This window comes from Bos javanicus, chromosome 22 (genome assembly GCF_032452875.1).
Source record: "Bos javanicus breed banteng chromosome 22, ARS-OSU_banteng_1.0, whole genome shotgun sequence".
NCBI classification, from domain to species: domain Eukaryota; kingdom Metazoa; phylum Chordata; class Mammalia; order Artiodactyla; family Bovidae; genus Bos; species Bos javanicus.
Genome location: NC_083889.1, coordinates 48,744,721 through 48,759,701, shown reverse-complemented (window position 1 = coordinate 48,759,701; position 14,981 = coordinate 48,744,721). Strand labels below are relative to the sequence as shown.

Sequence of the window (14,981 nt, the reverse complement as noted above, 5' to 3'; positions counted from 1 at the left end):
AACTACGGGTCAGACCCCATGCTTCCACCGCCGGCCCCCCTGAATGTGTAGTGTGTGGGTTCCATCCAGCCCTGTTCCTTGTGCTCCTTCTCTGCATCAGGTTAAGTCCCTTTATCTCAGACCACAAAGTGCAACGGATAGGTCTGCTTCTGCTCCTAGAATCCCTCCCTCCAGGTCCCTGGGAATCACCCCCAGGACCACACCATGCCTAAGTCAGTCCAGTCCCATCTCCTCCGGGAAGCCTCCCCTGTCCCTCCCTTTCCCCCACTCCCACCCACATAAAAACAAGCCTGGGTGAGTCAGATACTGCTTATTACCCTGGTCTGGAACTCCTAATTTCCTCTCTCTCCTCTATTCCCAAGGTACCTATTTTTAGAGCCGTATTACCCCTCAGTTGCCCTAGAGGTGTCCCCCCCCCCCCCAATCTCTGCCCTTTTATGCCCCACAAATGGTTCTGAAGCATAGGGGTACTTGGTGGGGGAAGCGGCAAGGTGGTGCGGGATGAAGGTATCCGCTCCTGTACAGCACTGCACTTCATCCCCACTACTGGCAGTCCCAGTTATCCAGTCAAAGTCCAAGGAGCGCCTCCTCGCCTCGCCTCGCCTCGCCCCGCCCTGCCCTTTCCGCGGCACGCCTGCGCAGAAGCCGCACTCGTCCGCGGCGCATGCGCAGCTGCCCATCTGAGTGTATATTAGGACGACAGGGATCACGGCCTGAGGGTTCTCGCAGACAAGGGCAAGGCTTGGTTCGACGCTTCCACTTGGGTACCTGCGGCCTCCGCCACCTCCGCCGAGTTCCCCGCGCAGGTGAGGGCCCCGCGCTCTGCGTGCGGCGCAGCCGGGGGCAACCCGATCCCCGCGTGCCCTGCCTGCCGGCGCCCCGCTGCCCTAGCCGTTGGGACCCCATCCCCCACCGCACTAATCACCCTCCACCTCGGGGTCAACTTTTTTTGTCCCGATCTCCTACCACATCGGCCCCTTCCGCCATTCCCCATTTAACCGACCACTTTCGAATGGCCATTTGCCACTTAACCGACTGCTTTCGAATCCCTGTCTTAGACACCTCGTTAATCTCGAGTCCTAGACACTTCGTCCCCCACCTCTACCCGTTAACTTCTGGCCTCCCCTGCCCAGGACCACCGCTTTCCGCCAGACCCAAGGCCCTCGTTTTTTAACCCTTGCTTCTTCCCAGTTAGTCCAAGCGGCATTTCCCCTTGTACCCTTGGCCTTCTGTACGCCTCTCCTTTCTCAGTTATGCCCAGTTCATGGAACTGTAGGGGCATACCCTCGGGGAAATCCTGGCCTCAGGAACCCCGGGCTGGACTGGATGCCTTCTTGAGAGTTTTGGGAGTGTGTGGGGACCAGGAGAAGATCAGGATCCCTAAGAGTCCTCTCTGCCTGGATGGATGACAGTGGCTTCTTCCCTGGCCTCACTTCACCACCCGGGTGGGTGCCAAGGTGTCTTGTCTGCACTGTGCATCTTTCTCAAGGAGCCTCTGACTTCCCAAACCTGTTCCTGACTTGTCCCTCATGTCCCAGCCCCTTGGTTATTACTCATCATTATTTACGGTATTTGGTAAAGTAGCTTTGCAGGTGCCTTTTTAAGTAGCTGGGGAATGAAGAAGATGGTGATCTGGGTTGCGTGTGGTCACCACTTCTTAGTCTCTCATCAGCGCTGTCCTTAGACATTTTTGAGTGAGACTTGTTAGTATCCCAGGGTACCCTTGCTACAGACTTCAGGTGACAATCCAGTGACCTTGGGGTGGTATTTGCACAAATATTAACAAGTGTTGGTGTCACTCCTCATCTTTGTGCAGGATCAGTGTACCTCCGGGAGATGGAGACTGTTGTTCGTCGCTGCCCATTCTTATCCCGAGTGCCTCAAGCCTTTCTGCAGAAGGCAGGCAAATCTCTATTGTTCTATGCCCAAAACTGCCCTAAGATGATGGAAATTGGGGCCAAGCCAGCCCCTCGGGCCCTGTCCACTTCAGCAGTACTCTGCCAGCAGGTCACAGAAACCCCTCCAGCTAATGAGAGTAAGTGTCCTTAGCAATGAAGTAGAGGGTGGTGGGATGTCTGCATTCATTACAAGACCCTGGAAGCAGTTCTTGTGCACAGTGCTGACGAGGGTCACGCTGAGGGGGTTACTGTGTGCCAGGCTCAGTTCTTTGCATAGATTATCTCATGGAATCATCATCCTAACCCCACAAAGTAGGCACTTTTAGTTTTCACATCTTTAAAGGTGAAACAGTGGCCAGTGTTCCACCTTATGGATTGCATGTTGGTATCTGTTGGGAGTTTGTCAGTGCCTCGTTCATGGAAGCCTGAGAATCTAGAATCTTTCTGTAAAGATGGAATCTAGAAGTCTGTAACTTCTACAGTTGTGATTTTCTTCTTCTTTTTTTTCCTTGCCTTTGCTGTGTTGCCTGACCTGTGCCTTTTGCCCTCAACTGCTTTCTCTGTGCTATGCCTTCCCAAATTCCTGCTAATTACTTAGGCAGTCACCCCCTTTTTTTTTTTTAATCACTTGTTTATTTGGCTACACCAAGGTCTTAGTTGCGACATGTGAAATCTAGTTCCCTGACCAGGGATCCATCCCAAGCCTCTGGCACTGGGGAGCAGATCTCAGCCACTAGACCATAAGGGAAGTCTGAGTCACTTATCTTATACTTTTATCTTTTTGTCTGGCTCCAGACCATGTGGGCTATTCCAGACTAAACCATCTTCAAAGTCAATTCTGTTAGTTGCTCAGTTGAGTCTGACTCTTTTGTGACCCCATGGGCTATAGCCTGTCACGCTCCTCTGTCCACAGGATTCTCCAGGCAAGAGTACTGGAGTGGCTTGCCATTTCCTTCTCCAAGCAGGTTCTGTACCATCTGAGCCACCAGGGAAACCCAGAAAGTCAACTGTGCCTGTGTGCTTTTCAGTTACGTTAGGCTACACTGAGGCATCTAGCAACCCCTGAATCTCACGGGCTTAACACACAAAAGATTTCTATCTTGTTCATACAAGGCAGGTCATCTTGTTCACACTTTGGGTCATCAAGGCCATTTTCTTCTAAGTAGTGACCTGGGGTTCACACTTTGGTGTCCTACAGCTTTACCACTGAAATAGATGGCTTTTGGGTCACTATTGCATGAGGGGAAAGTGAGAAGGTCTCAAATCAGCTCATCTTTTAAAAACTTCATAACAGTAAATTTCAATTTTGAACAACAATAATCAGTGAGAGCCAATTTTGTTTCACTTGTGTCCCCATTTAGCCGCTGTTAACGGAGAAGGCAATGGCACCCTACTCCAGTACTCTTGCCTGGAAAATCCCATGGACGGAGGAGCCTGGTGGGCTGCAGTCCATGGGGTTGCTAAGAGTCAGACACGACTGAGCGACTTCACTTTCACTTTCACTCCCACTGTACTATTTTGAAACTGGTTCCAGAAATCTCCTCTGTAAATATCAGTATTGTACCTTTAAAAGATATGAGTTCTAAACCCACCATCACAGTACCATTATCACATCTAAAAGATGATGCAGTTTCCTAATGTCATCAGATACTCACTGATCCCCACCAGCTCTTGGGTATTTTAGCCAGGAAGCAACATATAACAGCTATTGGCCAGAACTAGTAACAGAGCTCCAAATAAATGCAAGCATGCTGTCCTTATTCTTTTACATTTCTTTTTTTTTTTTTTTTACTGTGGCCAAGTACATATAAAACTTCCCATTGCAACCACTTTTAAGTATACAGTGGTATTAAGTATATTCATATTGTTCTGCAGCCATCACCACCATGCAATGTCCAGAACTCTTTTCAGTGTCCCAGACTGAAACTCTGTGGCAACTCAATCCTAACTCCCCCCGCCCCCATTTTCCTCCACCAGGCCCTGGCAGACATGATTGAACTTTCTCTTACTTTGACTACTCTAGAAATGTCACTTAAGTGGAATCATACAGAATTTGTTAAAGTAGTAATTTTTCAACACATATATCTTTGTATATTAATTTTAAAATTTTGTTTTTAAGAAAGAGATCAGAGATTTAGTTCTAGTCTTTTCCAGGAGAGAATTCAACTTTTCAGATTCCACTTAATTCTGGGGAATAATTTACCCTACGGGCTTGTTAGGTATGTTCTTTGAGTGTGAACTTGTAAGAAAAGAATGTTTTTTTCTTTTAGTAGAAAGGATTTAATCCTTTGTAGGATTTTTTTTTCCTCCTTACCATTGTTTAGGAATTAGTTATGGCTTTTTTTAACTGAACAATCAAAACCCTGTTTTACCAGTCTCTTAACAATAGATTCCTCTTGTATTCCTGGTTGAGTAAAATGTGACTTGTCCACTTGATAGACTATTATGTAACCATCCCAGATGATACTCAAAATATTTACTAGCTTACATAGATCTTTATAATGAAAAGGGCATATTAAAACAAGCATACAGGTGGCTCAGCTGGTAAAGAATCTGCCTGCAGTGGGGGAGACCTGAGTTCGATCCCTGGGTTGGGAAGATCCGCTGGAGAAGGGAACAGCTACCCACTTCAGTATTCTGGCCAGAAATCCATGGACTACATAGTCCATGGGGTCACAAAGAGTCAGACATGACTAGGTGACTTTCACTTCAACAACATACAGAAAAAGTAAAACTTTTTCTAAACCTGTACAAAAGGGGAAAAGACAGTTAATATGCCAAGTTGTCTGCAGTGGTTATGGCAGGGGGTTGTTTGTTTTCTGGTTTTCTGTTGTTTTTGTTTTGCCACACTGCAAAGCATGTGCAACTTCCCCAACCAGGGACCTGTGCCCCCTGTAGTAGAATTGTGGAGTCTTAGCCACTAGACCACCAGGGAAGTCCTGAAATGGTTATTATTTTTTTTTTTAATGGTTATATTTTGAATGATAGAACTCGGTTTTTCTAGACTTCCTACAATGAATATGTATTTAATGACTCTTACAGTGAATGAAATGAACTTGAAAGCAATTTTTTTGGCCATGCCACATGGCATACGAGATCATAGTTCCCTGATCAGGGATTGAACCTGTGCCCTCCTGTAATGGAAATGCAGAGTCCTAACCACTGGACTGCCAAGAAAGTCCCATTTCTGGGTTTTTTTTTTACTTTACTTTTAGAAGATTTTGATAAAAACTATATTACTGTATGGAGACATCTTACCCAAGTTATAGGAGAGCCTGGCCTATGACTCACAGGAATATCCCAGGATGATGAAGAAAGACTTCCAGAAGGAAGATGAACACATTTGCTCAAGGAGAGAGGGAAGTCTAGGAAATTAATTCCCAGCCAACTGTGTTAAGTCATGAACTTCTTTGAGCCATTTAGAGAAAACTGATAGTTTATATGTTAAGCAACAGCACGCTTTTGGTCAAGAATCTAAACCAATGTTTTTGGTCTAGAAAATATTAGTAGAGAAAAAGCTGTATGACTATTTCCAATTACTTCAAGAGTGTGTCCTCTCATGAAATATGCTGGGTGTACTTGGGGCAGATTTACTGAAAATAATCCAGCTCAAGAATGCAGGGCCGTTTAGAACTAGAAAGTACTACTTTGGGGATTGATAAGTGAGAGGTACTGTGGGTTTGAGCAGTAGGTGGACTGTGCCAGTTAACTCTTCACAGGAGCATTGTTTCCAGTGAGACAGATGAGAAAGCAGTTGAATTTGCAGAACCCAGGTGTCTGGATCCTGAGGTAGAGGAAGTATAAAGTGTGTCTTCGAGGCAACAAGAGAAAGAAACAAGTGGGCTTCTGTGTCCCGAGCAGCCAGATCCGATGCTTCAGTTTTTCCGTTTCCCCCTCAGAGGACAAAGCCGCCAAAGCCGAAGTGCAGCAGGCTCCTGATGGATCCCAGCAGGCTCCTGATGGGTCCCAGCAGACTGCAGATGGCACGCAGCTTCCGTCTGGACACCCTTCCCTCGCCTCGAGCCAGGGCACTGGGAGCAAATGCCCTTTCCTGGCAGCCGAGATGAGCCAGGGTGGCAGCAGTGTCTTCCGCAAAGCCAGCCTGGCGCTTCAGGAAGATGTGCAGGAGATGCATGCCGTGAGGGAAGGTAAACTGACAGGGACCCTCACAAGAGTGAAGAGGCCCTTCGGCTCCTCCAGACCCTCAGATTTGTCTGAGCTATTACTAGGGGAGTTTTTGTGTCTGCATCTTCCTCTTTTAGGGCCAAGGAGAAAGGTCATCCAGATAGGGGACTGTGTGGTAAATGTGGGAGTTTCTTTACTCTTTGTGTTGTGTAGGGTGTGACCAGCTTTTACAGTAACTAATTTCTGAAAATACCCCGCAGGCATAAACTGTTAACTGGTTGCCCTGTGTTTCTTTCCCATCATCTGGTGGGATAAAAGGGAAAAAACAGTGTTACTACAATTAGTGCTGGTCTTAGGACTCCCAAGGTAGCCTTTATTCCATTTGTGGCTGTATCCATGGAACACACAAGGTCCCCAAGAAACCTCGCCAGCAGAAATGATCAAATGGCTGGAATTGTTTTCTATAAAGAAAATTGTCTCAGTTAGGGTTGGGGGGGGTGCAGTGGGGAAGGCATACTAACCAGCCAGGGGGCAAAAAAAAAAAGCTTCAGAGTTTAATGTTCCTCAAAGCTGGCTGGTAGCTCTGAAAACAAAATCAAACAGTAACTAAAGAAGAGAGGCTTCATATATTCAGTTACATCTCACTTTGGTTATGATGGGCTATTTTTATGAACTAGGCAGTAAGCCATTTTTGACAATATGTCTGGAAGGTATTGTGGACTCAGAATAGAACACTGATCCCCTGTGCCTCTTGTTACTTGTTTTCCAGAGGTTGCCCAAACTTCAGTGAATCCCAGTGTGATTAACGTGAAGACCGAAGGAGGGGAGCTGAATGGACTGTTGAAGAACTTTCAGGATATCATGCGAAAGCAACGACCAGAAAGAGTGTCCCACCTTCTTCAAGATAACTTGCCAAAATGTAAGTCTCCTTGATATTTGCCTAGTGGAAAACCGTTTATAACTTAAACATACATCAGATTAAACATATAATTGCATGGTGAGTTGAGGATTAAAAACCATGTCCCTGGGACTTCCCTGGTGGTCCAGTGGTTAGGACTTAGCACTCCAAAGGCAGGGGACCCAAGTTGTATCCCTGGTCAGGTAACTAGATCTCACACGCCGCAACTGAAGATCCCTCATACCACAATGGAAGATTCTGCATGCCACAAGTATTAATAAGACCCAGTGCAGCCAAATTAATTAAAAAAAAAACCATGCCCCTTGCTTGATGCAGGTGGGTGCTCTTGACTATAGTAAATGCCAGTCCTGTTGAGAGCCTGCATCCTCTCTCTTAGCACCTACTGTCTGCTCACGGAAAGTGAAAAGTGAAAGTCGCTCAGTCGTGTCCTACTCTTTGCAACCCCATGGAGTATACAGTCCATGGAGTCCTCCAGACCATTATATGGGAGTGGGTAGCCTTTCCCTTCTCCAGGAGATCTTCCTGACTCATGAATTAAACCGGGGTCTCCTGCATTACAGGAGGATTCTTTACCAACTGAGCTATCGAGTGGGGATTATGTTAAATGCTTGGCACATACAGTGTCCTTTGAGACACATACAGTCTTAAGATGAAGGCATCAAGAAACTTGCCCAGATGAGTACTTCCTTCAGTTGTCCAGAGCCTCCCTACTGCCAAGTGACCGAGCTGGGATGGGAACCCAGGTCTTCCACCAAAGCCTAGATGTGCTTTTTAACCATCAGATTGTACCGTCTTTTGTTTGGTTTTTAGCTGTTTGCACTTTTCAGTATGATCGTTTCTTTGAGAAGAAAATTGATGAGAAAAAAAATGACCATAGCTATCGAGTTTTCAAAACTGTGAACCGGAAGGCTCAATGCTTCCCCATGGCAGATGACTATTCGGACTCTCTCATCAGCAAAAAGCAGGTGTCTGTCTGGTGTAGCAATGACTACCTAGGAATGAGTCGCCACCCACGGGTGTGTGGAGCCGTCATGTAAGTAGCTCTCAGCTTTCAGATACCACTGGCATGAGCATGACTTAGCAACACACTGATAATTTACAGGGATTGGATCTTTTATAGGGGAAAATTTTAAAAGCTAAATTTTTAGCCTTTAAAAACATGTACACATTAATTTTAGAGAACTCTAAAGTGTAAGTAGTTGATGGAGCCCCTCTTTGTGCAAGGGTTCAAGTTTATGGGCTTGTTGACTATATGTCTGCTCACTTCCTACTTCTCCATAAGCAAGGACCCCTCTTACACCAAGCAGTCTTGCACATACGTGCCCTGCCTTGTAGGTGTGGATGGAGAAATACAAATTGAGCAGCAGGGGATGGTACAGCCCGTCATTCATGTCCTTCAGGAGGTTTGCCACGGTTAAGGACACCTGAGAGAGTTGCTGGCCAAATTCCGCAAGGAGGCTTGCCAGATAGAGCCCAGTCTGAGGTTTAGTAATAGAGACAGCCTAAGATTATGGGACTGGTTCGCAGAGGGTATAACCGACAATCAGTCAAGATGTCCCTCTAGAGCCTGAGGTCATGTTATTGGAGAAAGAGATGTTTGTCAGAGAAAAGAAACCTTCGTAAATTAACTAAACTCAACTAAGACTGGTAAGTGGACACTTGCTCTTGATCCCCCCAGAGGCATCATCACCCTGATGTTGAGACTTTCTCCCACCCAGTCTAGACAGGAAGTGGTTGAAATTCCTGGCCCCATATTCACAGGGAAAGAAGCGCTACATCAGCATCAGTTTGAGTCTCCTGGATCCTAGCGGGAGGAACTGTTCTTATAGTATTCAGAACCATGAGATTTATTTTCTGTTTGCTTTTTTTTTTTTTAAAGAGACACTTTGAAACAGCATGGTACTGGAGCAGGGGGTACTAGAAATATTTCTGGAACTAGTAAATTCCACGTGGACCTGGAGCAGGAGCTGGCTGACCTCCATGGAAAAGATGCTGCACTCTTGTTCTCCTCGTGCTTTGTGGCCAATGACTCGACCCTCTTCACTCTGGCTAAGATGATGCCAGGTAGGAAGCCTGCTGTGGGTGCCTTAGAACTGTCTGGGTTTCTTAGTAATAACAGGAAGATGACAAAAAAGACTTACCGAAACCACTCAAGAGATACGCTAGGAACTTATAAACTGAGTTAACACTTCACGAAGTATTACATTCTGAGTTCCAGTGGAGCAGGATAACAATGAAGAATCAGACTTGCAGGGCTTGTCCTTACAGTAATTGCTTCCAGTGTGCTTTGTATTCCAAGAAAATCTTTTGGAGAATTCTCTTAATCATGTGTAGTTATCTTTTGATTGAGTTTGGAGTGAGGCAGCCAGATTTAAAAGCAGATTAACTGTGTGCCACTGGGTTATTTTATATCTTTGGGCCTTCTCAGAGGAGAAGCATTAGTTAGTTATTTTGCCAGAAAGAAACTGGCATGCAGGGTCTTTTTCCTACGGGGCAAGGTAGCATTTTCAGGGCCAAGTCTGTTGTCCTTGACTGTTGAGAAAATAATATGGCTTTGGTACAGATGGCAATAAAGCGCATTTTTGTCTTGTTAGGCTGTGAGATTTACTCTGACGCTGGGAACCATGCCTCCATGATCCAAGGGATTCGAAACAGTGGAGTGCCAAAGTACATCTTCCGCCACAACGATGTCAGCCACCTCCGGGAACTGCTGCAGAGGTCCGACCCTGCCGTCCCCAAGATTGTTGCCTTTGAAACTGTCCATTCAATGGACGGTAAGTCTATCTAGAGGCCAGCCTAAAAACTTTTAATGAAAACAGGGCCTGAACTTAAAAGCGTGATGTTATTTTTGTAGTTTCTTTTCTTTTCACTTTCTGCCAGGATTTTGTAGTTGGGGGACACCGTATAGATTTGGGTGATTGTAGGTAGATATTTTACTTTGGCTTTTACTAAGCTCCAAATCTCCAAACAGTCCAGAAACTGGGGGAAGTTCATTGCTTTCCCCATATTAAAAATATCTTAGAAGGTAAGTTATTGTGTTCTAATCCTTACCAAAACGGAAATCTGTGACACAGCAAGTGCTTCAGCATGGTCTGTGGTCTCTCCTCAGGGGCAGTGTGCCCGCTGGAAGAGCTGTGTGACGTGGCCCACGAGTTTGGAGCAATCACCTTCGTGGATGAGGTCCACGCAGTGGGGCTCTACGGGCTGCAAGGCGGAGGGATTGGCGATCGGGATGGAGTTATGCCAAAAATGGACATCATTTCTGGAACACTTGGTATGTATACTCTGCACAGTCTGTAATCCATACTAAAATTAAATTCTGACTCAGTGGTAAAGAATCCACCTGCCAATGCAGGAGATGAGAGTTCCATCCCTAGGTCAGAAAGATCCCCTAGAGGAGGAAATGGCAACCCACTCCAGTATTCTTGCCTAGGAAATCCCATGGACAGAGGAGCCTGGGGACTAGTCTATGGGGTTGCAAAAGAGTCGGACAAAATTTAGCAACTAAACAACAAAACCAAGGACTGCTGGTCTAATGGGTCAGGTGAGGAGATGGTCTGATAGCATCTAAAGCCTGGGTCATTTTTTTGAGCAAGTTTTCATTTTCTCAGTGAGTGGCACAGCTTAGCAGAATCCCTTGAGTCATGGAGGCCTGGCCAGCGGAATCAAAGTAAATCTCATAGCCTAACATGACGGAAGTACCATTTGTTGCTCTCTGAGCTCATTCCAAACATAGTTGTGGGTCTAGGTATACACCGTGACAATAGCTTTTACTCTCTCTACATCAGATTGTTCCCTTATATTAAAAAGAAATAAAAAGGAAGAATTTTAGTGCTGTTCTTCTGGAGCTACAGGTTCAGGTGCTGGGTTGTGAAGCTGAGCTCTGTCCCTAGCACATGGGAACAGTCCAGTTCACCCAGTGTCTTTGTATATCCTCTGCTCCTCCTAGTTGAGAGGCAGCGTCTCTTGGAGCAACTCCAGACTCCATAGCCATGCTGCCTGCTGGGTGTAAGTCTTGCCTGTGTAACTCACTATCGGTGTGACCTTGGATTGGTGGTTAACTTCTCTGTGCCTCAGTTTCCTCATGGAGGTAACAGCAGACCCCTACCTCAGTTTGAAGAATATAAGTGAACAGTATACAGACAATTACTACAGGCCTTCTCTTCGTCTATGAAATAAAAACATCATCTATACAAATTTGAGAATTTCAGAAGTTAGTAAAGCAGTTGGAGACACACGCAGTGGCTGGCTAATGCCACTTTACGGTCTGCACTGGTAAAGGAATGGCAAGCAAAAAAGAGTGTCCTTCAGCCCCGTTAAGGGGCATGAGAACATTGTGCAGACCAGGAGAGCCTGGGGCTCTTGGGGCAGAGCCCTGCCAGGAGGGGAACTCTTGTTCAAGTGTCCTGTCCTGATTCCAGCTGCCCTTTTCTTGTAAAGAGCTCCCATGACGTGGGCCCTTTGAAGGTATGGTCCCTGAGAGATGAAAAGGGCTGGAGAGAAAAATTTTCCATTGTGACATCTTATACCAGTCCAATCATGTGTGGGGTTGAAGCAAGAATGTTAATTACAGAACATAATATTTAAGATTGAGGAGGACTCTTCTGGAGCCCTTAATCTTGAAACCTGAGATCCTGATTATATAAGGGAACTCAAGAAGAAGGAAAAATGAGGCCAGCCCTAAATCAACCATAACAGGGTCTGAGTTTTCCTTGTTGGAGTTTTGTGATTACTTAAGTAGAAATTAATACCGGTCCTGCCAAAACAAGTTAGTGTCTTTAGCTGGCTGACATTCTGGCCTGAAGGGTAACACTCACAGTGAGCACCCAGCTGGACCCTGTCCAGAGCAGGCGCAGTGCAGAGTGCGGGGGATGCAGCCGACCTGGGTGGGCAGGGAGGACAGAGGGAGGTGGCACTTGGTGTTAGGCATGCTGGGACCAGCCGCTGGTGCAACACCTAGTCTGGAGACCTGCGCTTTGATCCTGGTCAGACACCAGCTTGGCCATTTGTCTTTGGGCAAGACCCTTTTGTAACAGTCAGCTTTTTCCCTTTTGGAAATGGGCTGCTGTCCCTTGATTTCAGTCTTAGGACAAACAAAGGAGAGAGAGAAGAGTAAGTGTTCTGAGGGTCTGCAGCGCCTGGCTGTGCACATTTAGGACAGTCGCTGTAATAAATGAACCTGTCTCCTAGGCAAAGCCATTGGCTGCGTTGGAGGGTACATCGCCAGCACGAGTTCCCTGATCGACACCGTCCGGTCCTACGCAGCGGGCTTCATTTTCACCACCTCCCTGCCGCCCATGCTGCTGGCTGGAGCACTGGAGTCTGTGCGGATCCTGAGGAGCACTGAGGGCCGAACACTTCGCCGCCAACACCAGCGCAACGTGAAGCTCATGAGGCAGATGCTGATGGACGCTGGCCTGCCAGTGGTCCACTGCCCCAGTCACATCATCCCCGTCCGGGTAATGGCCTGTCTGTGACTGACTTGCTGGGGGCTGGGCCTCTGCACTTGACCAGGAGATGTTCTGGTTCACGCCTTCCTGAACTTGGGCTGGGCAGGGTGACTGCTGGGGCCAAGGGCTGTAGCCAGTGGCTGTCTGCCATGTCTGCCTTTGGCTGACTTCACAATGAGAATGAAGCCTTTGAGCCCAGCAGGCTGGAGGTTCCTTCTCCAGCGCACTAGCCTTGACAGGGTAAACACAGAGCTTGAGTCTGGGAAGCTCTGGAAGCCGGAGCTTGGCTAGCTGTGAAGTATGGCTTTTTATTCATTTCATTGTGACACAGGTCTTGCTCTGCCTGCTACAAAGGGCAGCCCTGTTGGCGTCACAGTTGAATTCGTCTGAGTAACAGAGCTGGTATCACCAAAGCTTCCTTCATCCCCAGGGTGCACACACCCCCTGCCATCACAATAGGCTCATGGGAGCTCCCGCTACCCCCCTTTGAAGCCTAGGAGGGAGATCAGTGTGAAAGTTACTTCACTATGGTTTCAGTTCTCTGATCTGTGGTGAACAGCCCTTTAAACTGCAGGTGTCGGGGCAGCACTCTGCCTTTCTGCCAGGCTTGCATGTGCAGGTCGAGCCCAAGCCACTTGGACATGCATGTGACTAGTCTCTGCTGTCTGGTTCCAGCCTTATCTTCTGTTATTATCAATCTTAGGTGGCAGATGCTGCTAGAAACACGGAGGTCTGTGATGAACTAATGACTAGACATAATATCTATGTCCAAGCGATCAATTACCCCACAGTGCCCCGGGGTGAGGAGCTGCTGCGCATCGCCCCCACGCCCCACCACACACCACAGATGATGAGCTACTTTGTGGGTGAGTAGCCAGGGAGCTGCCAGAGCCCCGCAGGAGAGTGGCATGAAGCTATCTGCAGCATTTATAATTCAAGCCATTCAGATTTGTCTTTTGCCAAGTAATCAAGAATTCTCAGGTGGTACAGACGGGTGAAAGACGTTTAGTCGTTTGTTCCACTTCATTGGAAGCACTGAGGGAGCCTGCTATCTGCTCACTGTTCCCATCCATGCCTCTGTCTGTGTGACTCAGGGACCCGCAGTGGTGACTGCTGCAGGAGAGATGCCTCTGACAGCCTAAGCCTGCCCAGGCCTCCAGAGCTCAGCTCTGCACTTCTCTCTTCCCTGAAAACCGACTACACACCTAACCCCTTCTGTTCAGCATTTCATATTCTCATAGTTGTGTGTAACCCAGGCCTTTCCCCCGGTGTCCACCTGAAGCCAGAGACTGAACGGGCTGCCCATAGCTGCCTCTGCCTCGGAGGTGTGTTGCTCTCCTGAGCCTCCACCGCCACCCACGGTGGTTTCCCTGCCTCCAGCCTTTAGGGCTACTCTGCAAGGAATGATCCGTTCCACACAGTGGAGCCATGTGGGAGCAACTTCTTCTCTGAAGGGTGTAAAGTAAAGCCAGACCTGGGTTTTCTCTATTTTTTAAGTAACAGCCTATTAAGATAGAATTCATATAAAACAAATTCTAACCTTCAAATTACATAATTCAGTGGTTTTTAAGTAATGTTGTGCAACCGTCAGCACTCTGATGCCAGAATGTTTTTATCACCTCAGAGAGAAACTTTACACCACTTCGCAGCCACATCCCAGCCTTGATCCACTTTTTGTCTGTGGACTTGCCTATACATAACATTTTATATAAATGGAATCGTACAATATATGGCCCTTTATGCCTGGCTTATTTCACAGCACAGTGTGTTCAAGGTTTCATCTACGTTGTAGCTTGAATCAGCACTTCATTCCTACCAAATAATTTTCCTCAGTACAGATACACCACATTTTGTTTATCCATCAATTGGTGGATGTTTGGGTTGTCTCCACTTTTTGATTATTATGAAAAAGAAAAGAATGCTGCTGTGAACTCTTGCATACAAGTTATTATTGGGGACATATATTTCCATTTGTCCTGGGTATGTACTTCCTCTAATTTTAAAAAACTTGCCCCTCACAGATAACCTGCTGGCCACGTGGAAGCGAGTTGGGCTGGAACTCAAGCCACATTCCTCAGCCGAGTGCAACTTCTGCAGGAGGCCACTGCATTTTGAAATGATGAGTGAAAGAGAGAAATCCTACTTCTCTGGTATGAGCAAGCTGGTGTCTGCTCAGGCCTGAATGTGCTGTGCCCTAAGTTACTCCACCTACCCCAAGTCACGTTGTATCCACGTAGTCCCTCCACAGTTGTCTTTGTATGTGAATTAAATTATATTAATTTTAATCTATGGTAAACATGTAGTCCAGAAAATAAATTCTTGTCTAAATCAGGGTTCCTCTTTTTATTGGCTGCTGAATCAAAAAGTCATTCATCCCTTTAAACTCAGTCTGTATTGCTGAGATGTGTGAAAATATCCTGGTCCCAGGTAGTGGCTCCAGACCCTACCCAGGATGGCACAGCCTCTCAGAATGCCGGAAGCTGCTGCTGCTAAGTCACTTTAGTCGTGTCCGACTCTGTGCAACCCCATAGATGGCAGCCCGCCAGGCTCCCCCGTCCCTGGGATTCTCCAGAGAAGAACTCCAGAGTA

At 46.9% G+C, this 14,981-nt stretch overlaps 1 protein-coding gene across 2 annotated transcripts; it reads left to right on the top strand.

Moving 5' to 3' along the window:
- The first annotated feature begins 649 nt into the window (after positions 1 to 649).
- On the top strand, positions 650 to 14,723 carry ALAS1 (5'-aminolevulinate synthase 1). 2 transcript variants are annotated; one of them, XM_061396799.1, is made up of 11 exons: positions 665 to 806; positions 1,817 to 2,035; positions 5,798 to 6,046; positions 6,793 to 6,942; positions 7,753 to 7,975; positions 8,822 to 9,006; positions 9,537 to 9,716; positions 10,052 to 10,216; positions 12,133 to 12,401; positions 13,096 to 13,258; positions 14,414 to 14,723. In XM_061396799.1, the coding sequence occupies exons 1-11, from the start codon at positions 665 to 667 to the stop codon at positions 14,572 to 14,574; spliced, it is 2,106 nt and encodes a 701-aa protein (XP_061252783.1). In that variant the 3' UTR covers positions 14,575 to 14,723. The 2 variants fall into 2 exon arrangements, with proteins under 2 accessions (XP_061252784.1, XP_061252783.1); XM_061396800.1 differs by lacking the exon at positions 1,817 to 2,035 and having other exon boundaries at positions 650 to 806.
- Positions 14,724 to 14,981: the final 258 nt, after the last annotated feature.